Genomic DNA, 25,032 nt, shown 5'->3' with positions numbered 1-25,032 from the left:
AACCCTTTCAGCTCCTTTGCCATTGCTGGCACCTTGCCCATTCTCAAGCATGACCGGTCCAGGCCTGGATCAATAACCGTATTAAAATCCCCTCCCATAATCGGCTTGTGCAAGACCAGGTCCAGAATCGTCCCTCGCACCCTCTTTATAAAATCCCCATCATCCCAATTTGGCACATATACATTGAGCAGCTCTATATTCATCCCCTGCAGCTTGCCGCTAACCATGTATATCGACCTCCCAAATCCGAGACTATTCTTCCCACCTCAAATGCCACCCGCTTGTTAATCAGAATCGCAACCTCTCTAGTCTTTGTATCCAGCCTTGAGTGAAAACCTGACTGACCCAGCATTTCCTCAACCTGACCTAGTTCACTACATTAAGATGCGTCTCCTGCAGCATTACCACGTCCGCCTTCAGTCCCCTCAAGTGCGCAAACACACGTGCCCTCTTTACTGTCCGTTTAGCCCCTGGACATTCCAGGTGATCAGCCTAGTTGGGGGGCAATGTGCCCCCCCCCACCCCCGCTGGTCAGCCATCCCCTTTCTTGGGCCCGCCTCCAGCCCATGCGCCATGCCTCCTCCGGCCCGCCCCCCGGTGGCCCCCCCATCAGTGTCCCTCCATCGAAGTCCCTCCCTCATCAGCAGAACCCATCCCCCATTCTTACCCCCCCCCTCATAACTACTTTAAATCCTAACCCATCTAGTAAACTAAGCATATACACCCCCCCCCCCACTGTGCTTCCGTGACCTAGCTCACCCAGCTAGCTTGGTGGCCCCAGACTCCGGCGCCAAGAAGTCTCCCACCTATTGTTCCCTCACTCCCCTCCCCCCGCTCATACAAACAAAATCCCTCATCTAACAATCTCCAAACAAACACCCAACAGCAAGAAAACACAAAAGCACCAGCCACCGAAACTCAGACAGCCACGTCTCCATCGCACAAAAGTGCACATCAATAAAAACACAAAAAGGACATTGCCAACATCTACCAAGAAAAAGAACACAAAAACAAAAAAATCGACTTCCCCTCCCCTATTCCCGAAACAGAGCTCTAAAAACAAACACAAAACAATAAGAGAAGGCATAACCAATTGAAAAACAGGACAACAAAACCCACCAAAAACCAAGGGAGGGAAAAGAGAAAACACAGAAAAACAGAAAAAAGGGGCCCAACATAGGCCAACAAGTTGTCTCGAAGTCCGAGAGTTCTCAGACCCCCATCAGTCCTTTTCTTTCAGCAAAGTCCAGCACCTCATCGGGCGACTCAAAATAGTGATGCTGGTCAGCATGCGTGACCCAAAGACGCGCCGGATACAGCAGATCGAACTTCACCTGCTTCTTAAAGAAAATAGATTTGACTTGGTTAAAGCCTGCCCTCTTCCTTGCCACCTCCACACTCAGGTTCTGGTATACCTGCAGGATGCTTTTGTCCCACTTGCAACTCCGCATGCGCTTGGCCCACCGAAGAATGCATTCCTTGTCCAGGAACCTGTGGAATCGCATTACCATTGCCCTCGGAGGGTCCCCCGCTCACGGCTTCCTAGCAAGTGCCCAGTACGCCCTCCAATGGTCGGGGGGATGCCCCCTACCCCAGCAGCTTTTCGAACATACCCGCCACGTATGCCCCAGCATCTGCTCCCTCAGCCCCCTCCGGGAGCCCAACAATTCTCAAGTACCGCTGGCGGGACCGGTTCTCAAGATTCCTCGCCTTCTCCAGGAGTCTTTTCTGCTGTTCCTGAAACATCCCCACCTCCAGCTCCACCGCTATTTGATACTCCTCCTGTTCAAGCAGCGCTTTCTCCTCCTTCTGAATCGCCTGATCCTGGGCGTCCAGTCTGCTCTCTAGCCGATCAATTGATTCTTTAATCGGGTCTAAACATTCCCGCTTCTGCCTGGCAAAACCATCCTGAATGGCCTGCATCAGGCATCAGGTTGGTCGCTGCTCTGCCACCCCAGGGGTCCGATCCTCAGCCATATGGTCTCCCGCTGCAGCTTCAACACAGCTCGTGACTGACTTCTTGTTTCTGTCCTTCCGTGCACTTCTGGTCCTTTTCTCCATACGCCAATGCGTGGAAACAGTGCTCAATTGCCTCAGCCTTCGAATTTGCCGTTTAAAACCGGAAAAAAGTCAGGGGGAAAAGTCCAAAAGTCCGACCAGAGCGGGAGCCACCAAATGTGCGCCTTACTCCTTCATAGCCGCCACCTGAAGTTCTTCCCATGTACTTAATAATCTGTTGAGCTGCTCGCAGAAAAATACTTTTCACTGTACCTCGGTACACTTGACAACAAACAAATCCAATCCAATTGGAAGAATTAATTGGGTACACTAAAATTTAAAAAATAAGAAAGAAATTACACAATGTTTTGGCCTCAACTACTTTCTGTGGTGGAGAATTCCACAGGTTCACCACTCTCTCTGGGTGAAGTCACCTCAGTACTAAAAGGTTTACCCCTTATCCTCAAATTATGACCCCTCATTCTGGACTCCCCCACCATCAGGAACATTCTATCTGAATCTACCCTGTCCAGTCCTGTTAGAATTTTGTATGTTTCTGTGGATCCTCTCACTCTTCTAAACTCCAATGAATATAACCCTAACTGACTTCGTCTCTCCTCATATGACAGTCCTGCCTTCCCAGGAATCAGCCTGGTAAACCTTTGCTGCATTCCCTTCATAGCAGGAACATCCTTCCTCCGATAAGGACACCAAAACTGCACACAACGCTCCAGGTGTAGCCTCACCAATGCCCTATACAATTGCAGTAAAATATCTCTGTTCCTATACTCAAATCCTCTCGCTATGAAGGCCAACATACCATTTGCCTTCTTTACTGCCTGTTGTATATGCGCTCTTACTTTCAGTGACGGTTACACGAGGACACCAAAGTCTCGCTGAGTATCCACCTCTCTCAATTCCCATTCAAATAATAATCTGCCTTCCTATTTTTACGGGCGAAATGGATAACCTCACATTTAGCCACATTATACTGCATCTGCCATGCATGTGCCCACTCACTCAGCCTGTCCAAATGCCGTGGATTGGCTGTGATCGAGCATTTCTGCATCCTCCTCACAGCTCACCCTCCCACCCAACTTTGTGTCATCTGAAAATTTGGAGATAATATATTTAGTTCCCTTGGCAAATTATTAACATATCATGTGAACAGATCCCTATGGCACCCACTAGTCACTGCCTGCCAATCAGAAAAATGCCCATTTATTCAATATTTTTGCTTCCTGTCTGCTCATCAGCTTTCTATCCATCTCAAGACACTACCTGTAAGCCCATGCACTTTAACTTTACATATTAATCTGCTATGTGAGACCTTGTCAAAGCCTCCTGTAATTCAAAATAAATCACATTCTCCAGTTCTCACTGGTCAACGTTACTGGTTGCATCTTCAAAGAATTCCATTAGATTTGTCAAGCATGATTTTCCTTTTGTAAATCCATGCTGACTTTGTCAGGTTACATCACTGCTTTCCAAATGCTGTGCTGTGAAATCCTTGATAATGGACTCCAGCCACTTCCCTCCTACTGACATTGGTCAGTGGTCTATAGTTCCCTGTTTCTCTCAACCTCCCATTTTGAATAGCGAGGTTACATTCACTACGGAACCAGTCCAGAATCCAAAGAATTTTGGAAAATTACCACCAACAGATCTAATATTTCTAGAGTCACTTCCTTAAGTACTCTGGGATGAAGATGATCAAACCCTGGAGATTTGTTCGCTTTCAATCCCATTAATTTCCCCAATATCATTTCTTTACTAATTTTTTTAAATTTAAATTTAGAGTACCCAATTATGGTTTTTTTTTCCAATTAAGGGGCAATTTAGCGTGGCCAATCTACCTATGCTGCACATCTTTGGGTTGTGGGGGCGAAATCCACGCAGACATGGGAAGAATCTGCAAACTCCACACGGACAGTGACCCAGGGCCGGGATTTGAACCCGGGTCCCCCAGATCGGCGAATTTTGATGAGTGACTCGGGGTCGCAAGACCCCTATCTACCAGGGTGTTACTGTCCTCGCTAGGTCCTTCTCAGTTTCCCGTATTTGCATATCCTGCTTCTGTGTTCAGACCATGGACTTTCCCTCCACCAGTTGCATTTGTGGGAGGCCAATGGCCCTTTATTTTGACAAAATACTTCCTGGAACTTTAGCAATATTTTATCCCATGATTCCTCCAGATTGTATCCCACTGGGAACCCTGACTTGTGAGGAGGAAATGGCAGTGATATTTTCACTGGAGTCGTAATCCAGAAACACAGGGTATTACCCTGGGCACCTGGGTTTAAACCTACCACAGCAGACGTTGAAATTGGAATTCAATAAAAAATGTGGATTTAAAAGTCTAATGCTGACCATGAAACAATTGTCATAAAAATCCATCTGGTTCACTAATGTCCTTTCGAAAGAATTTGCTCTCCTTACCTGGTCTGGCTGACATGTGACTATGGACCCACAGCAATTTGTTTGATTCTTAAGTGCCTCTGAAATAACCTCGCAATCCAATCGGTTCAAGGGTAATTGGGGATGGGCAACAATAGCTGACCCAGCCTGCAATGCCCATAACCCCTTAAACGAATAAAAAGAACACACTGCCAGTATGGGTGCAAACGAGAGTCAGAAAATAAGAACCTTGCTGAAGAGGGGCGCGATTCTCTGTCCCCGTTGCGCTCTCGCTGAAGCGGAACGAGGCCGGTGAATAGACAAAAACGAGAACTGCGCCAGGAACCAACCAGTTTGTGATGCAACCAACCTGCTCTCGTAGCCGAAGTTGGGATCTCGCCGTAACATGGCGAGAAACCAATTATCGCCACTTAAGCCCCATTTCCATACAATTAATGAGAGCAACACCATATCCAACGACCTCCTGTCACTCAGCGGCCTCCCCAGCTGGTGGTCACACTGGCACCGATTATTACTCCTTTTGAAAAACGTGAACCTGGTGGAAGGGCTTCTGTGGGCAGCCGAGGAGGTGAGGAGCCATCTTTGCTCACAGGGTGCTGGGCTTGCCACCCCAGTACTTACTGGGGAATGGGGGACCTCGACTGGGGGTGGGAACCCTCTGCATGGGTGGACCGCCATGGGAGGGAGGCGGGTGCGCCTGGGGGACAACTGGCAGGCAACTTCTCGTGGCATCACCATGCCAACCCCGTGTTTGTGTCTACCATTCATGGGGTAACGCTTGTCTGTGCCTGTGTGCCCCAACGGCCACCCATAACCCCCAACAACTGCCCAGGACTTTGGCCGCGCGGCTGAAGGCTACTGCCAATAGTGATTTGGCAATCGTGGTTAAATGAGCATTTCACACAACCCAAGTGGATTCCCGTGGGTGGGCAGGCCATGTGGCATGTGGGAGTCATTGCCTAGCATCCCAATCAAAGCTTGATGCCTGGACACTGTGCTTGAACACTGCGGGAGGCAACGCCACACACTCAACAGCCAACATCCGAACACCAAGGGTGTGGGACACAAGTCTGGGGTATGCCCGTGGTCTCAAAATCTCAAAACCAAATCTCAAAAAGAAATCTTTCTGGAGATTCACGCCCGAGATCTCATTTTGAGATTTTACTCACCTCGACTCGTGATGGGATTACCGCCAAGGAATGCTCGGTACGGTGGCACAGTGGTTAACACTGCTGCCTCACAGCACCCATCCGGCCTTGGGTGATTGTCTATGTGGAGTTTGCACTTTCTCCCCGTGTCTGTGTGGATTTCCTCCGGGTGCTCCGGTTTCCTCCCACAGTCCAAAAATGTGCAGGTTAAGTGGATTAGCTGTGATCAATGCGCGGGCTAGGGTGTGGGAGTGTGTCATGGCAGAGTGCTCTCTCTGAGGGTCGGTGCAGACTCTGAGCTGAATGGCCATCTTCTGCGCTGTATGGTTTCTATGGTACCTCATTTAAATGAATCAGAATATTATAAGCTTACCCTTCCAAATGCTTCCCCTTCCACCACATTTGGATCACCCTCCTCGCTGACTGAATCAGGCAGAGGGAACCCGTTGGGGGCACACAGGGAAGAATAGTCATTGCAGGGGGGCGGGGAGGTGGGGTGCATGCCAAGTTATGGGGAGAGGGGGGTCTCCCCTTTTCTCTGGGGATAGGGTGTCGGGAGGGTGCGTACGTGGTGGGAGCTGTTTGGGTTGGGGGTTGCCAATGGGAGGGTGTGGGGTGGGAGTTCTGTGGGGGTCTCCATGTGGGGGGGGGGTGGGATTCCTGCTTTTTTTATCAGAGACTGGGGCACCCTTTACAAAAGGTATCCCAATCTTGGGATTCCTGGTGTTGCCAGCTTTTACAGGCCCTGCTCCTCCAGCCAAAGCTTTTCACTGCACAGAGCACTGCACAGTGTGACATGACGAGAGAGGTCGGCTGCGCCTCAGCCAGCAGTTGGTGCAAAAAAGAGAAAGTTCCGCCCACCATTTAATCTCTTTCTCTTTATCGCTGGGACGTTCCTTTGCTTACTTCCTCTGCACTACTCCACAAACAGTTATTACCAAGGTTTCATATTATATTCTGCATACAGTCAGATCCCAGCACACCTCCTTATTCCATCTAAGAAATGTGAATTTCCATTCACTTTTCACACACCACCTGAAAATCTAGCCTGTTTGTACTCAGTGAATCCATTCAGTCCTGCTTGATCATGAATACATTAGGCCCAGGGTGTGTTCCACCATAAGAGAAGCCCCTGTATGTACTCTGAAGCGCCTCTTCTTCCCTTCCACCCAGGCATTGGCACACCGTCAACCCTATTCATCCTACTAACTGAGTTCAAATACTCAGGGTGAGCGCAGCATCCTCATTGGAGTTCTGGGTATTTTAATAATAATCTGAATCATAATCGTTTATTATTATCACAAGTATGCTTATATTAACATTGGAGCAGCACAGTAGCACAAGTGAATAGCATGGTGGCTTCACAGCTCCAGGGTCCCAGGTTCGATTCCCCGCTGGGACACTGTCTGTGCGGAGTCTGCACATTCTCCCCGTGTCTGCGTGGGTTTCCTCCGGGTGCTCCAGTTTCCTCCCACAGTCCAAAGACATGCAGGTTAGGTGGATTGGCCATGCTAAATTGCCCTTAGTGACCAAAAATGTTAGGAGGGGTTATTGGGTTACAGGGATAGGGTGGATGTGAGGGCTTAAGTGGGTCGTTGCAGACTTGATGGGCCGAATGGCCTCCTTCTGCACTGTATGCTCTATGTTCAATGAAGTTACTGTGAAAAGCCCCGAGTCGCCACACTCCGGCGCCTGTTCGGTACACTGAGGGAGAATTCAGAATGTCCAAATGACCTAACAGCACGTCTTTCGGGACTTGTGGGAGCAAACTGGAACACCCGGAGGAAACTCACGCAGACATAGGGAGAACGTGCAGACTCCGCACAGACTGACTCAAACCGGGAATCGAAACTGGGATCCTGGCGCTAACCACTGCGCTACCGTGCTGGCTACCCCTTCCACGGACACACAGCCCCCAATACTGTAACCCTGTGAAGCACCTTCATTGGTGTTTCTCACACCTCACCGCTCAAGTTGGGACTTCCCCTGCACTCCCTTCTTCTAGGTTTTTTCTCACTCTCAGGCAAGGTGTCCAAACTCCTTTGTGATCGGAATGCGAGTTCCCTCCTTGAGACCCAAGTGTCTTTGACTTCCTGTTCCCATCACTTACCGGAGAGTGTTCCTCAGGGGATCCTTTGGTTTCATGTAATTTACTTTCTGTCTTCCCTTCTCCTCCAGCCTCTTTACATCCGAACAACCTTCTGTTCCTTAGTTTTAATATCAATATGTCTGCGAGAAGCCTACCCCTCCCAATGCGTACCCCATCAAGTCGAACTCTACCCACTTTCAAAAGTCTGCGAATGCTTCTGGGTAGCCTCCCTGAAGTCTGTTTCATATTGCCCATTTGTTTACATGGTCCCCTGCAATCTGGCCTGGATCCCACAAAATGGAAAAGACATTGGGGGCGGGATTCTGTGATCCTGAGGCTAAGTGTTGATGCTGTTGGACACGCCATTGCCATTCTTGACGGCGTCAATATGGCCTCAGGATCAGCAATCCTGGCCCGCACGGCACTGGAGCAGTTCACGCTGCTCCAACTGCTGATCCCGGCGCGAACTGGGCGCCGCGGGATCCATACATGCGCAGTGGCACCGGCGGCAACACGTGCATGCGCAGTGGCTTCCGTCAATGCGCCGATCCTGATGCAACATGGCGCAGGACTACAGGGGTCGTTGCGGAAGAAAGGAGGGCCCGAGTCAGAGAGGCCGGCCCGCCGATTTGGTGGGCCCCGATTGCGGGCTAGGCCACATCGGAGGCCCCCCCACCCCGAGTCAGGCCCCCCCCACCTCCCCCACAGGCCGCCCCCGACCCTTCCACGCCGAGTTCCCGCCGGCTGAGAGCAGATGTGGACGGCGCCGGGCCGAGAATCGGTGGGCCGGCCACGTAGAGCGGCCATCGACCGGCGGCGTGCCAACCATGCCGGCGCCAATGTTGCTGTTTCTCCACTCTGCGGAGAATCGCATGCTGATGACGGGTCGGCATGGGGTGATTCGCGCCGATTGCGGGGATTCCTCGGCCCCGGGCTGAGAGAACCCCGCCCTTGGTGCCTGATCAAGGGATCTGGCATTGGGAAGGGGACTGAGAGCCACCACCCCCCCCCCCCCCCCCCCCCGACCCTTGCTTTTGAAACCCCCCCCCCTCCACCCTGAAACCCCCTCCCCGCAATTCCAGCTCCAACCATCACCTGTAGTTTGAGGTCACTCACTGTGCCTGGGCCTGGACAGGGTGCAGGATTACCAGTCGCCTCCACAATGGTGCTGTCTGCAATGGCAGCTGCTGGTTTCTGATTGACTGGAATTCTCAGGGGCAGGACTCCCACCCCTCGGACCTTTGATCCTGGGAAAGGGTCACCACTGCTCAGTTTGTGCCCTTTATTATTTATTCAACCAACACAAATCCCCAAAGCCACATGATGGCCTCCTCATTTTCTGAATTTAAAATGATTAGTCTGCCACTTAGCCTGTAGAGAGTGCACTCCTGGGTAATGTGCAGCATTGCTTGTGTCTTTCCACGAGTCCATAGGAGGTTTGTACTGAGGTCCGAGTGGAGGTTGGCTGCACAGAACCATAGAATCATAGACTTTACAGTGCAGAAGGAGGCTGTTCGGCCCATCAAGTCTGCACCGGCCCTTGGAAAGAGCACCCTACTTAAACCCTCATCTCCACCCTATCCCCATAACCCAGTAACCTCACCTAATAATTTTGGACACTGAAGGACAATTTAGCCTGGCCAATCCACCTAGTAGCGACTAATGGGAGGAAACCAGAGCCTTCTGAGAAAACCGACGCAAACAAGGGGACAACTTGCAGACTCCGCACAAACAGTGACCCAAGCCGGGAATTGAACCTGGGGACCTGGAGCTGTGAAGCAACATTGCTAACCACTGTGCCAGCATGCTGCCCTGGCCTGTCCGAAACATATTTAACAAGGACCGTTGCCATGGCCGGTCAAAGCCTGCCATCTAACAGGACGAGATTTGTCATGAACACAGGGCGGCAGAGTAGCACAGTGGTTAGCACTGTTGCACTAAGGCCACTGGTTCGATTCCCGGTTTGGGTCAATATCTGCATGTTCTCCCCGTTTCTGCCTGGGCTTCCTCCAGATGCTGCCGTTTCCTTCCACAAGTCCCGAAAGACGTGCTTGTTAGGTGAATTGAACATTCTGAATTCTCCTTCAGTGTACCCAAACAGGCGCCGGAGTGAGGCGACAAGGGAATTCTCACAGTAACTTCATTGCAGTGTTAATGTAAGCCTACTCGTGACAGCCTCCCTGAACAGGTGCCGGAATGTGGCGACTAGGGGCTTTTCACTGTAGCTTCAGTGAAGCCTACTCGTGACAATAAGCGATTTTCATTCATTTTCACTAATAAAGATTATTATTATTACTACGTGTGAGTGACTTCCTGTTTGCCATTCCTTGATCCAAAGGATAAATGCAGGTATGTCTTGCTTCAGATATCTGTGTGGAGTTTGCACGTTCTCCCCCTGCCTGTGTGTGTTTCCTCCGAGTGCTCTGGTTTCTTCCACAGTCCAAAGATGTGCGGGTTACGTGGGATTACGGGGCTAGGGTAGGGAACTAGACCTAGGTAGGGTGCTTTTTCAGAGGGTCAGTGTAGACTCAATGGGCTGAATGGTTTCAATCAACTTGGGGTTTTGACCAGTAGACAGTTGTCAGTGCTTAACAGATGCTTAATACAGTGGATCTTCCTGAAATAAGACGATGCAGAGCTCTTCCTGGCTTTCCAGCTCGCAGGCGAGACCCCATCTGCCTCCATTAGCTACCATACAAATATTTGGTGAGGTCTGTCACAAAACAGACTGTGCTGTAACTCAATTACTGCCTTTCCTATAATTCAGACACAGCTGATTCCTTTTCACAGGCAGTACTTACTTCAGGTGTTTTCATGCTTAGATAGAAGTTCAGGACGATTGCAATACATTATCTGATTTAGAGGGAAATGTACTGTCAACTGAGCTATCCACCAACACAGGCAGCATCAATAAAAGACAACAAAAATGTGTAAGTAATGGCTGGCTGCAATTCTGGGACTGTAGCTATCAATCTTTTGAAGACCAATATATACAGAGCTGTCATCCTTGGATAAATGTAAGCTATGAGATTTTCAGTCAACAAGTATACACCTGAGACATCATCTAACAGTAAGAACATGAACACGGCTAAAGGCTACACATTGAGTACGTCATGTGAGACACACAAGTGGCATAAGTAAGTTTTTGGTCTGTTCTATTGTCCTCTTTTTCCTGTCTTTCTCTTCCTTTGTTCTAACTCCATAATTTCCCTTGTGTCCCTTTATCTGTCCTTTCTTTATTCTTTCCTAGGATGTGAGCACCACTGGCAAGGCCAGCATTTGTTCCCCATCCCTAATTGCCCTTGGACTGAGTGGCTTTCCTGACCATTTTAGAGGGCAGTTAAGAGTCCGTCACTTATTATGACTTATTACAACAACGATGGTTGTTTCATGGTCACCATTACTTTATAAAAATACCCAGTTCAGTTTTTCCAATTAAGGGGCAATTTAGCATGGCCAATCCACCTGCCCTGCACATCTTTGGGTTGTGAGGGCGAAACCCACGCAAACACGGGGTGAATGTGCAAACTCCAGACAGACAGTGACCCAGAGCTGGGATTGAACCTGGGACCTCAGCGCCGTGAAGCAGCAGTGCTAACCACTGCACAACAGTGCTGCCAGCCATGGTCACCATTACTGAGACTAGCTTTGCATTCAATGTGTTATAATTATTAATTGAATTCCAATTCCACCAGTTGCAAAGGTGGGATTCGAATTGAAGTACCCAGGGCATGAGCCTGGGCCTCTAGGTCACCAGCTCAGTATTACTACACCACCAACTCCCCTCCATCTCTTTTTCCAAAATTCATCTGGTTCTGTGACTTGGAAAAAAATTTTTTTTGGGGGGGGCCTGCTTTCTTACACTCCCCATGAGGGAAAGGTGGAGAAATAATGGAGTTAGTAACATGTGTAGACATGAGATGGGCAGAAGGATGAATTTTGCATGAGATAGTCCCAGCAATGATATAAGCGTAGTAAGCAAGTAAATGTCCTGGAACAATTGAAATCTCTTGAGAGTGCGTGGGCCTGTTCCAATTTCAAGGCTTGCTTTTATAATTTACGGCTAAATACCATTGGTCGCTTATTGCTTAGTTATCGATAGTAATGCTTAACTCACTACATTGGTGGCATTTCACATTTTAATTTTCACAACCGATTGGTTAGCCTATTAACGAGATTCCATCTATCCAATGTAAATAGGTTTGATTTCCTCTCCAGTGGGTAAAGTCTGTTTACCTCTTATCATGGTATCACACAGCCAAGAAGAATGACCAGAAGAGGTTCACTTAGTTCTTGTCTGTGTTTGATCCACTGCTCTCAATTTGGTCACTGAACTTGAAGGTGAACAATCAAATTCACCAGCATTCCTCTTCCGATTATTTATGGAATGATTCCCACTGGGAAGTGTGTCTGGGAACATTAGATGAGAGCAGGATTAGGTTCAATCTTAATTCCCTTGTGACTCGTAGAGTCATTACAACACAAAAGGAGGCCATTCGGCCCATCAAGTTGATTCCACTGTGCTATTCAGGAATCCAGTCAGCCCTTTTGCTCCTCTTTGCACCCATAGCCTGGAAGTTTTTTTCTTTCAAGTACCCGTTCAATTTCCTTTTGACATCATTGATCATCTCCCTTTTGACCACGCTCTTAGGCAGTGTGTTCCAGATCGTTACAACTCACTACCTGAATAAAGGTTCTTCCTCACAACCCTTTCTTGAATCTCTTGCCAAAAATCTAATGTTTTTGTCTTAGTCCTCATAACATCAGTTAATGGAATCAGTTTTCCCTTGACTGTCTTATCTAAACCTGTCCTAATCTTGCACATCTCCATCAAACCTCCTCACAATGTCCTTTGCTCATGGGGAGAACAACCTCCCTGTCTCCAACCGATCCTTGTCACTAAATTTCCTTATCCTTGGGAATATTCTGGCAAATCTCCTCTGCACCCTCTCAAAGTCCTGCACATCTTTCTTAGTCAGAGCTTCATAAAGGTCCAACGCAACCTCCCTGTTTTTGTACTCAATACCTTTACTTCTGAAGTGAGAGATCCCTTGTGCTTTGTGAATCACGTTCACAATACGTGTTTCCACTTTCAAAGATCCTAACAATGGAGCTGGCAAGGTGTTGGAACCAACAATTCTAAGGACACGTGCTTGTAGGATTAGAATAGCGGTTTTAATATACTTACAACAGAGCCAGCCTGTTAGCTGTTGAAATTTCGGTGAACTGGCCGGCTGACCCTGTGGCACTGATCTTTATACAGCAGCTCCCAGGGGAGGTCCTGGGCGGAGCCAAGGGAGGAGCCCCGTACAACACTCAAGCATTCCCAGAGCTACTCCCCCTGGAGGTCAGATAGTGCAACTACACTTACAATATAGACACATGTATATACAGGTTATAATCCGGTGTGAATCACATTCACCACACAAGGGTGTGGCCATTTGGTATCCATATCCTTATCCTGGGCCAACAAAAATTCCTGGCAACAGGAATGGTGGTAAAGGTCTCCTGACTCAGCTGAATTCCATGAAAATCCAGGCCCTGGAGTTTCCTGCCCAAAAATTGTCGTACCATCTGTGCAAGAACTGGCTTGGGTCAGGGAGCAGGTCAAATACCACTTTCCCTGGGCAGCTGAGGCCATAAGTTGAACAATACCTTGCAGATGTCTAACAACACTTCCTTATTTCTATAGCCAGTGCTCTTGAGTATAAAAGCAATTAAGCACAATTGCTCTCTCTGCGTTTCCTACCTGCGCACCCAACTTGTAACAAATTCACCCGAACAATTCAAATTCTGAAGAGACGGCCACAATTCGTGGCTACAGTTCAACAACAGTGACCAAAACGTTTTTTGATTTTTAAATCTTACTTTTTCTGAACAAATAACGTTCCGTCACGTATGCCGAGTAGGAGGAAAGGATTTGCAAGCTGCACGATGGAACAGAGTTTCACTGGAACACATTCATCAAAGAAGTGGAGCATCAAACATAACCTCACGAGGGATGTAAAACACGTCTGCCTCCTCAATGACCTCTTCCTATTGACCCACGTGTAATTACGGCAATGAATTGTCAGTTATTTGAGAGGATAATACGTTACCTTAATACTGTTACTACTTTGCATTCACAGCTTCCCCCTCACACCAACTCTACAGTAGATTTAACATTTCAGGAGCTTTTTGGTTTCACCAGGTAATGCAGCCCAGGCTGTATACAGTAACCCTGATTTCTAACTCTGGGCAACATGAGGCCTGTGAGATTTCGGGAAGGAATGTACTAGGCATTCAGATTTGTAGGGCCAACAAGAAATCTTTAGAAGAAACTGCGTCTAGATATATCGTGTACGAATAAGAGTATTAGCTCTTATGTCCCGATTCAGCAGAGCTGAACACAGGTGATGTTTGCAAGTGGATTCATTGGTCTTGGTGGTGGATAGAATGTGATATTTGAAGCTTAGCCAGAAGTCACATGGAACTACAGATCTTACAAACCTTAATTCAATGTTACGAGAATCCAAAACCTCTTATTGGGGCAATTAGTGCATTTTGCTGTACTTGGGTCAATTCAGTGTTCTTTGTGACATTTGTTACGTTGCATTTATTTAATTGAATGGGCAGGGTTTCTGAGGCCTGATGGCTGAAGGTCGACCCAGACTTTCCTGTCACTAGCCTATTTATTTGCCAACACAGCTCCAACCTGGAGGCATTTTGAAATAAACCTGGGTGGAGGTGAGATGGCTGCTCACTGAGTAGCCAATTTGGCTAGTTCCCAGGCCTATTACAGCCCCACACTGCAGTTAAAACATTGCTAGTTAAATGGAGCAGTTCAAAGTTTCATCCCATTGCAGCACCTCCTCCATACCCCTCATGCCATTGGGCCATAGTTGCAGCCATCCAGCAGAGGGGAATGTGGCATCAGATATACGTTAGATGACATCCGGCTACCAGCAGAGGGTTGTAAGGCGTATATGAGGACAGTCGCACATAAGGGTAGATCCAGGAGAGTCTAATGTAACTCTATGATAACTTGGTCTGTATCTGATCATTACCTTACACGTGTACATTTCTAAACCTAAATTCTGGCTAAGTCACCAGTAGTTATGTAGATTCATTGCTGGACAAGAACACAAAACACAACAGGGAGCTCCATTTTGTCTGTATGTCTGTCTCTCTCTCTCTCTTCTCCCCCACTCCCCCTCTCCCCATGCTGACAGACTTCATATTGACACTGCAGTGTCATGAGCCCACTAAGGACGGTGTAATAATAATAATAATGATAATAATTGCTTATTGTCACAAGTAGGCTTCAATGAAGTTACTGTGAAAAGCCCCTAGTCACCACATTCCGGCGCCTGTTCAGGGACGCCGGTACGAGAATTGAACCCGCGCTGCTGCCTTTGACATTACAAGCCAGCTGTTCAGCCCACTGTGCTAAACCAACCCCTGTAATAATAATAACCTTTTATTGTCACAAGTATGAAGTTACTGTGAAAAGCCCCTTGTCGCCACATTCTGGCGCCTGTTCGGGTAAGCTGATACAGGAATTGAACCCGTGCTACTGGCCCTGGTGTTTGAGGCCTCTGGCCATTAAGTGGTCAGTCGTCCATTGTTGAGTGACTATTCCCAACCCAGTGGGAGGTCAGGATCTGCATTTAACATAGAACATAGAACAGTACAGCACAGAACAGGCCCTTCGGCCCTCGATGTTGTGCCGAGCAATGATCACCCAACTCAAACCCACGTATCCACCCTATACCCGTAACCCAACAATCCCCCCATTAACCTTACTTTTTAGGACACTACGGGCAATTTAGCATGGCCAATCCACCTAACCCGCACATCTTTGGACTATGGGAGGAAACCGGAGCACCCGGAGGAAACCCACGCACACACGGGGAGGACGTGCAGACTCCACACAGACAGTGACCCAGCCGGGAATCGAACCTGGGACCCTGGAGCTGTGAAGCATTTATGCTAACCACCATGCTACCGTGCTGCCCAGAGTTTAGTCCCAAAGTTGCTCGTTCTGGGTGAGTGTGTTAACACTCAATTGGCTCTGTTTTATTCCTAAGCTCTAGAGTCGCCAGGTATCTTTATGATACCACCACGAGGTTCAAGTTCAGGTTCAGATCAATGATTCAATACACCAGTTAGTAAGTTCAAACAAGACACGTTTATTATTACACAGTTATTTACTTCTCATGCATATAATACTAAGACTAAACTATTCCTACCACTACTAGGCCAATACTTATCTGGAATAAGGGAACTGCCGGATCAGGGAACAATGGCCTCTTGCTCTGTCCTGGATCTGCAGGCTTCCAGTTGGTGTGGACTAAAGGGGTCAGGAGTGTCTATTCTCGTAGCGGGCATTTTATGACACTTACTTGTTGGTGCAGCAATTGGCCAGGCCTCTCCTTCTCACGTTCAAGTTCCTGGAGAGCTGCTGCCAAGGTTTTCTGCTGGGAGGGCCGGCTAAGAGAGCAAATTCGTCTTGGGACCTTACTTTTATAGGTCCCAGGGGCTTCGCGCCCTTTTGGGCGGACCCCTAACTCACTGGCAATCGATTGGGTCTCATCCCAATCGATTGATATGAATCCCCCAATACTGAGGCTGTTCCTCGATCGTGGGGCGGTTCTTTCTAACTTGTTTGTGTCCTTTTGTTTCAGACTCCGTTGGCGCCGATAAGTCTGACCTGCTATAGAATGATTTTATTGCAGCTAATTGTTGTGTCCATTGTGCCCGGGAATCACCGGGAATCGCTCAATTTGTATGCAAACTTGTTATTTTCCATGCTGTCTGGTTTCTTCACAGACAGAATCCACAGAGAGGTTCTGTAACCTGCTTGCCTTTCTGCCCTTGTCCAGTTTTCCCTGCATGCAACTCAATGTTCCATTTTATGTCGGGAAGTGGCCAGCTTCAGTCGCTACACCAACACCAAACGGAAAATCCAGCCAAAGTTCTCCCGACACAGTCAAACTGATTACTGGAGAAACATCATTCACCTGAATTAAGCAGCTTTCACTTTGACCTTTAACGTATATTGACATTGAATACCGTCGGAAGAAATGCTGGTGAAATGTTACTTTCATTAAGTTTTTATAAGTTTCTCATCAAGTTGTCATCAAGTTGTTTTGTCATTTAAAGCTGTCATTTAAAGTCTGTCACTTGTTGGCCCAGCAGTTCAATAGCATGCTCATTTCAAAGGCAGGGAAAGGACGACAAATCATCCAAAGTGGTGGAAAGTATCTATGCCGAATGTGCATTGTCCATCATCGTGTACAGGCATCAAACAAAGTTTACAGAGCTCAAGTCAGATGTTAGGGCCCCTCCATGTGTCAGGAAGAGGCCTAATCCCTGCTTAAATACTTCCTTCAACAAATTGGTTTGGCCTGAACCTAGAAACGTTGGCAAAACCGCCAACATGTGGCCTAAGCAACAATCGTTAAACAGACCACTGTGAGGATTCACCAAAAAGGTAAATGTAAAAAAGAATACTTGAATTTGGAATCAAAATGTAAGTACACAATCATTCTGGTTCCACATTATGACCACGGGTTACTGCTGGCCACCGCTTGCATCTCTCCTAAGCATATGGCCTGTTAAGCTGGAACTGCCTTAGTTGCGCCCGAAGAGATGCTGCCAGCTCTGCCCTGAAATGATTTAATAATTAGTTGGTAATGACAGAAGAGATGATCATGGGTTGGAGTCCTTGCTTGGGATTTATTTTGAAGCAATGAATAGATTTATAATTTTCTCAAATTGAGACTTTTGACAGGTGGAATGCTGAATACACGCGCTTAAGGTCCCAAGAAATTAAAATGTAAATACCTTTTCCCTAATCTCCTGGGATGCTTAATGACAATCCGACTTTACAGGAATAACATTTGTTCCAAAATTGTGTTTGACTTCTACTGGTGTGAGAATGCAAATAAATTCCCGGCATCTGTCAAGAAGATTAACATTGCAGCAATGTGTTAGTCACCCTCCTCATGTATATTTGTGCCTGCACCATCTTAACAGATACATTTTGGATGGCAGCAAAGGCAGGTGAAGGCTTCGTTGAGGTACAAAAGTTAGATTCCAGTATTATCGTACCTGCAAATACAAACAGGAAAACAGTCATGTGATCAAACCATATTGGAGAATGGGGTCCACCGGAAAAGTATGAATAGGCCATAATTTGTTTCTTTATTTTAAGCACTGTTTGCAGGTTACGTGTGAGCTCCGTGTTCACAATCTTTAAGGAGGGTCATCATAATTTATATTTTGACAAGGATAAGTGAGGCAACCTAGAAACCTTGAGTTCTGTTAATAGCTGCAAAAATATTATAAATGTGTGTGTGTAATCTAGGAACCTAGTAAATATAAAACAGATACTGCAAAACTGATTGAAAAATGCAACGTACGCCTCACACCAACATTGTTCAATCTCCATTAAAATAGCTCCTCTTTTCACAACACTATCTGAAAGCCTCAACTCCAATTGAAAGAGGGGTAAAGCTCTTCTAAAATCTGTCACCTTTGCTGTCAGACCCCAATGATTTCACATAAAATTTCTAGAATTACGGCGATTCGAGTTTAATGGAAAATCCCATGGGGTACAATGGACAGTGGCTGATAATTATTTTTTAATTTCTTTTAGAAAAGAGCTCGAAAAATGAAATGCTGCTTCATTCTGGCCGCTGTGGTTGTTTTGTCTGTCATCATCATCATTATTGTGGTTTCAGTGAAGCACTGAATGTGGGACAATAATACACCTACAGGTAAGGGCTCTGTTTATTTCATATAAGAACTTACTCAGTTGCAAAGTTACTTCAGGATGTGAGCTATAATTTAAGCAGGCCGTTATATATAGCTCATGTCAGAAGCTATATTTAATTTCGATAATGAGTTCAGTGAGATTTTGGAGCTATGGATTTTAGTTTGAGAACTTGTGTTAAGTTCTTGTGGAAAAGACAGCAAAGTCGTGCTGTTCAAATGTTGTGCTTGACCAAATAATGGGATAGATCTTTTCATTTTCGGTTGGTTCCCTTTGTGTAAAATTGGACAACGGACATGGTAATTAGAACAAAGTATGACGAATGCAATGTTAGAATTCAATTCAAGAAGGATAGAATACGAGAGCAGGGATGTACTGGTCAGACCCCATTTGGAATATTGTGAGCAGTTTTGGGGCCATATCTAAGGACGGATGTGCTGGCCTTGGAGTCTAGAGGAAGTTCACAAGAATGATCCTGTGAATGAAGGGCTTGTCATATGAGGAGTGGTTGTGGATTCTGGTTCTGCACTTGATGGAGTTTAGAAGGATGGGGGAATCTCATTGAAACTTACATGATTACTGAGAGGCTTATTGATTGACTGGACAGGGAAAAGATGTTTCCACTAGTAGGAGAAACTAGAACCCAAGGGCACAGCCTCAAACTGAAGGGACGATCCTTTAAAACTGAGATGAGGAGAAATTTCTTCAGCCAGATGGTGGGTGAATCTGTGGAACTCATTGCCGCAAAAGGTTGTGAAGGTCAAGTCACTGAGTGTCTTTAAGACAGAGTCTTTGTCGATGATGTTTGTTATATTGCGAGGTGATCGATGAGGCTGTGTTAAAATGCAGTGTTAAAATGCAAGAAACTGCAGAGTGTGGTGAACTCAGCCCAACGCATCGCACAAGCTTGCCATCCTACCATTGATTCTGTATACACCTCGCACTGCCTCTGAAAGGCAGACAGCATTGTCAGAGACCCCTCACTTCCAGACTTTAACCTCTTCCAGACCCTTCCATCAGGCAGAAGATACAGAAGTCTGAAGACCCGCACATCTAGACATAGGAACAGCTTCTTCCCACAGCTGTTAGACTCCTCAACGACTCTCCCTTGGACTGATCTGTTCCCTGTAAGAACACTATTCAAGATGCCCTATGCTGCTCTTGTTTGGTCTTGTTCCGCACCATAACCAATCACTATTTGTTGATGCACCACTGTCAATGTATTCTGTTGATTATTCTTTTGTCTACTATGTACATACTGTGCATGGTCCCTTGGCCGCAGAAAAATACTTTTCACTGTACTTTAGTACATGTGACAATAAATATTAATCAATCAATGCATCAGAAGTTTATAGAATTAAGAAGAACTACATACACAGGTCTTATTCCCATAGCTCCCAAGCTAACTCTGAGCAAGGCCTAACAACCAGATCTGGACCTAAACATCTGAAAGACTAAGGTTCGTGCATCCGTCCCCAGGAGGAATACAGGGGCTAAGTTAAGAGGAGAGATTACACAAATTAGGCATGTTTTCGCCAGAATTTAGAAGGTTAAGGGGTGATCTGATCAAAATATTTAAGATATTAATGGGGAAAGACTGGGTAGCTAAAGGTAAACTATTTCTACCGGTATGAGATTCTAAAACTTGGGGCCATGGTCTAAAAGTTAGGGCCAGACCATTAGAAAGAACTTTTTTATGGAAAGGGTGGTAGAGGTTTGGAACTCACTCCCACAAAAAGCAGTTGAAGCTGGAACAGTTGTTACTTTTAAATCTGAGATAGACTTTTGTTGAGCAAAAATATTAAGGGATATGGGCCAAAGGCAGGTATATGAAGTTCGGCCTCAGATCAGCCATGATCTCATTAAATGGCAGGACAGGCTCGAGGGGCTGAATGGCCTACTCCTGTCCCCATGTAGTTTTCCACAACACTTTGTGAAAAATGTTTCCTGCTTTATGCCAAAATCTCATGGCTTACATTTTAAGATAGTTCCCTCGTGATCTGGATTCCTGTACCAGAGGGGAAAAAATTCTCTGCTTCTGCCATTTTAATTTTAACCCTTACTGCACAATACCAATACAATGTACCTGAAATTCCGATATTCACCACACTAAACAAATTACTTCAGGTTGGGTCTCACCAAGACTCTGTACAACTGAAGCATAACATCCCTGTCTTTGTATTGCAGACTTCTTGAGAGAGATGGTGATATTTAACAGCCATTTTCATTACTTTTTGTACGTGTGCATTGAGATTTGAAAGATTTCTGGGAGTGGGTACTTAGCATTTTTTTGGAAACTTGAATATATGATTCCCTATTCCTTCAAACCAAGTTATTACCTCTGGTGTTCTCCAAGTATCTATTTGTAAATCCCTCCCATTTCTGATCCTTGTACTGCCCCTTAGTGACACCAGCATTTTTCACATGCACTGACGACACCCTACTTCATCCACCACGTCTCTCAACTCTGTGCTCCTTTTATCTCTGTGCTTCTCTACTCCTGTCTTTTTATTTAGCATTCCCAATTTTAGTTCCTCCCCTATTGCCTCAGCTCCAAAGGCTCTGGATTTTCTTTTCTCTGCACATTTCCAATTCTCTCTCTCCTCCCCCCCCCCCCCCCCCCCCCCAACTTACTCGATGAGACACTCCTTAAAACCTAGCAAGCTTTGAGTTGCCTAACCTAATATCTCCTCCTATAGCTCAGTATCATACTATTTTTTGTAATGCTTCTGTGACTTACCTTGGAACACATGATTCCATTAGAAGTGCTACATAAATATAAGTTGTTGTTGCTACTCTCTGTGGTAAAAGTGCCGAGGCCTCAGTTCAGACTCTTGAGGAACATCTCCTTTCACAAATAAAAATTGAAAGTGCTGCAAGCACTCAGCAGGTCTGGCAGCATCGGTGGCAAGAGGAACAGAGGTAACATTTTCAGGTCTGTAACCATCAGAACCAGCCAGAAAATGGCGATAAAAGGAGCAGAAAGGAAAATTAAGAGAAAACGTAGCATTGAAAATTTGACACTGTTGAAAATATTGAGGAACAATCCACTACCTGAACGAAGGAGACCTCAGTGTTACAGTTGTTGACTTGCTGGGTTAGAGATTGGCGGTGTTAACAGTTATCACATTGTTCAGAGAGCACTCTTAATTAGCAGATTTAACTTTTTGTGGTGAGTTCAATGGGGAATAATATGTAAATCCACCAAGTTCTTGAGTACAGCAAGGCTAAAATCAAGATGCTTTTTGTGTGAAGCAACTAGAGATTTGTAACCCAAACCATACTTCTTAATCTCCTGAATTTTCTGGCTGAATTGTACCTTATAATAATGACGAGCATCATTTACACACTGTTCATTTTCCAGCAAGATCTAATCAATTATATGGCTTCCGGGCAGCACGGTGGCACAGTGGTTAGCATTGCAGCCTCACGGCGCCGAGGTCCCAGATTCGATCCCGGCTCTGGGTCACTGTCCGTGTGGAGTTTGCATTTTCTCCCCGTGTTTGCGTGGGTTTTGCCCTCACAACCCAAAGATGTGCAAGGTAGGTGGATTGCCCACGCTAAATTGCTCCTTAATTGGAAAAAATGGATTGGATCCTCTTTAAAAAAAATTTCAATAAAGAAAAAAAATTATATGGCTTCCAAATGGAGGTTTAATATGTATAACGTTGATATTGAGGTGTATTTTGAACCCCCCAACCCCTCAACTGAGTGTTTTCCGGTGACGGGGACAGCTTGCCGTGGGCTGCCGGTGGGATCATTTGGTCCCACCAGTATCTAAGACAGGGTTCATCCATCCTACCGCCAGGGAACCTGCTGTGAGGGGGTCACCTTTTGCTCGTGGGAAGGACTGGGAAATCCGACCTGTTGCTTATCAAATGGGCCTCTTCTTGACTAGGTTTTTCCTCATTTTTAGCTTGTACCAAACAGTGTTTTCTTTTCCAGCTGTTAGCTGGATTTTCTTTTCTGCACGGCCTCCTCTTATCATTTCACTTTGTTTCTTCGGTGAAGCATTCTGTTCTTCCCAGTATTCCTCTGTATTGGTTAAAAATGAAAATTATTGGCCTCCGCAGTGGAAATTGGGTTTTCTTTTCCTCTGAGATCTTCTGACTGCAGCAGGTATTTGGAACATAAATATGATTGTCCTACCAACCCATCCCGTGTTTTTTGCCGGGGGAGTTAGCCCGCCAACGGGATTTAACGGTCCCGCCGTTGTTGACAGCACCCTTTGTCGCCAGGAAACCTGGGCGCTGGCATGGGATGGAATTCCCACCAACATGAACAGCCAGTAAATCCCACTCCCAATATATTAAAAAATGACCTATGAAATCGCAATGCTTAAGCATTTTGATAGGTTAGTAATCAGTTTCCAGTTCTTTCCCACAAAAGAGGAATGTGCAATGACATAAGAACATAGGATAATAAAAGTCTATGAGAGGGTAGCACTGTGGCGCAGTCGTCAACACTGGGACTGCGGCGCTGAGGACCCGTGTTCGAATCCCAGCTCTGGGTCACTGTCCATGTGGAGTTTGCACATTTTCCCCGTGTCTGCGTGGGTTTCACCCCCACAACCCAAAGATGTGCAGGTTAGGTGGATTGGCCTCGCTAAATTGTTCATTAATTGGAAAAAAATAATAATTGGGTACTCTAAATTTATAAAAACAAAATAAAAGTCTACTCCACTATTCAATGCGATCTTGGATTGTACCTCAACTGCATCATCCTTATATTTCGTAGCTCGCATTATATTTAAAAATCCAGCAATCTTTATTTTGATTCCGTATCCACAATCCTTCGGGTTAGAGAACTCCAAAGATCCACAGGTTTTTGTGTGACAGTAATTCTCCTCATCTTAGTCCTAAATGGCGGACATCCTATTCTGTGACTGTGACCCCTTAGATTTAGATTCCAGAGCAAGGGGAAACATCCAGCCAGCATCTATCTTGTCAACGCCTTCAGTGTTTGTTTTAAAGTTTCAAAGGGATCACCACCCGTTCTTCTAAATTTGAAGTTGGCCCAGTCTACTCAATCTCTCCTCATCAAATAATCGACTCATTTCTGGGACCTTGGTTGACCACTCTTCCTTGGGTACAAAGACCAAAACTGTGCACAATAATTCAGGTGTGTTCTCACCATTGTAAAGAATGCCAGTAAGAGGCTGGGACTTGTAAGCTAATGATTTGCCTCTGTTTTATTTTCAGGGTTTCCAGTTTTATTACTCCTGCTTCTCCAACAGCAGAAAGAGAAGAAATCAAATGGAATAAAGCAAAGCCAAATAATTCAAATATTTTCGTTGTAACAACAGTTTCCTGGTGACGTACTCATTCACACTAACAAATATCATGAATTGCACATACAACGACAGATTGGAACTTATCAGGCAGATTTTTTATAATCGCAAATGGGTAGTAGTAATAAAATTTCCAATTATTAAATGTTTTGGTGGTTTGTGTGATTTACTTTTCTCTCTGCCAAGAATTGTCCAGTTCCTCGCCCTTTTGAAAATTGACAAAACTGAAGTTAAAGGAGGGCCCCTCAGTGAAAGATTTCACCATCGTTAAAGATTTCACCATCGTCTTATAGAAGATGATGAGGTAGGTCAATAAGTAATGGTGAGGCGATGGCAAAGTTGCCACGGTAAAGATTGCTGGTGAACGCACTTCTCATATCTTGACAATCAAAGAACATGCCCTTTATCCTTCTCCATCTCCAATCTCAAACCAAATTGCCAACCCATTGTCACAGGGTTATAAACCATGCTTCAATTTACAATTCTCAATCTAGTTTTCAAATCCATCCAGGGATCCTTAATCTCCTCCAGCTTCACAACTCATTTATCTGCCCACTTCATTCATCTGCCCACTTGAGCAATCCCGATTTTAACCATTCCAATGTCGGTGGCTGAGTTTTCAGCTGGCCAGGCCCTTAGCACTGGAATTCGCTCCCTAACCTTTTCCAATCCCTGCATCTTTATTTTCTTGTTTAAAATGTTCCTTCAAACTCCACCTCTTTTACCAAGCTTTCAGTCATTATGATTAGGTGTCACATTTTGTATTACATTGCAAAGTACTGTGAGACATTTCAGTATGTCATAGGTGCTATATAAATACAGGTTCTTGTTGAAAATCTCCAAATGCATGTGCTTTCATTGGAAGTAATAAAATAAGTTGATTGGTTAATGGGGAGAAAGTTAGTTCTATAATTGGTCAAGTAAAAGGAAGCCCGAGGTGTTGTTAATAATAGTTGCTTTGCTGTGTCCAAAAAAGTTTCTCAGAGATCAGTACAAGTTCAGTGTTCAGATTTACAAAAGAGACCAATCACATTGGATTGGGTTTTCCCTCCACGGACCTTTGCAAATATCTTCCAGGGCCTCATTTTGGGATTATCGACCCTATTCCCAGTGTTTCGATTTTTAACAGTGCAGTTAAAGGGTGAGGGTTTGTTTTGGTCATGAGCCCAAACCCTGCATTCCTGACCTGGCCTGTTCTACATTGGGAATGTTCACGCGCTAGTCCTTTGCAATTTTCATCGACTCTGCAAAGGTTTTCAAAGAGTCACGGTTCATGGCACCTCAGAGTTGTCATGAAAAATAGTCTGGATGAGAGAACCTTTTAAATGTT

General features: G+C 45.8%; 1 protein-coding gene across 2 annotated transcripts in view; it reads left to right on the top strand.

Moving 5' to 3' along the window:
* tsnare1 (T-SNARE Domain Containing 1) overlaps positions 1-23,851 on the top strand; it is a 975,066-nt gene extending 951,215 nt beyond the window's left edge. For both annotated transcript variants that reach the window (XM_038808773.1, XM_038808772.1), the window contains 2 exons: positions 18,296-18,416; positions 23,614-23,851. In XM_038808773.1, the coding sequence (XP_038664701.1) occupies positions 18,296-18,391 (96 nt within the window). In that variant the 3' untranslated portion in view covers positions 18,392-18,416; positions 23,614-23,851. The remainder of the gene's footprint in view (positions 1-18,295; positions 18,417-23,613) is intronic.
* Positions 23,852-25,032: the final 1,181 nt, after the last annotated feature.

The sequence above is a fragment of the Scyliorhinus canicula genome, chromosome 10 (genome assembly GCF_902713615.1).
Source record: "Scyliorhinus canicula chromosome 10, sScyCan1.1, whole genome shotgun sequence".
In the NCBI taxonomy this organism is placed as follows: domain Eukaryota; kingdom Metazoa; phylum Chordata; class Chondrichthyes; order Carcharhiniformes; family Scyliorhinidae; genus Scyliorhinus; species Scyliorhinus canicula.
This window is presented reverse-complemented; position numbering and strand designations above follow the sequence as displayed.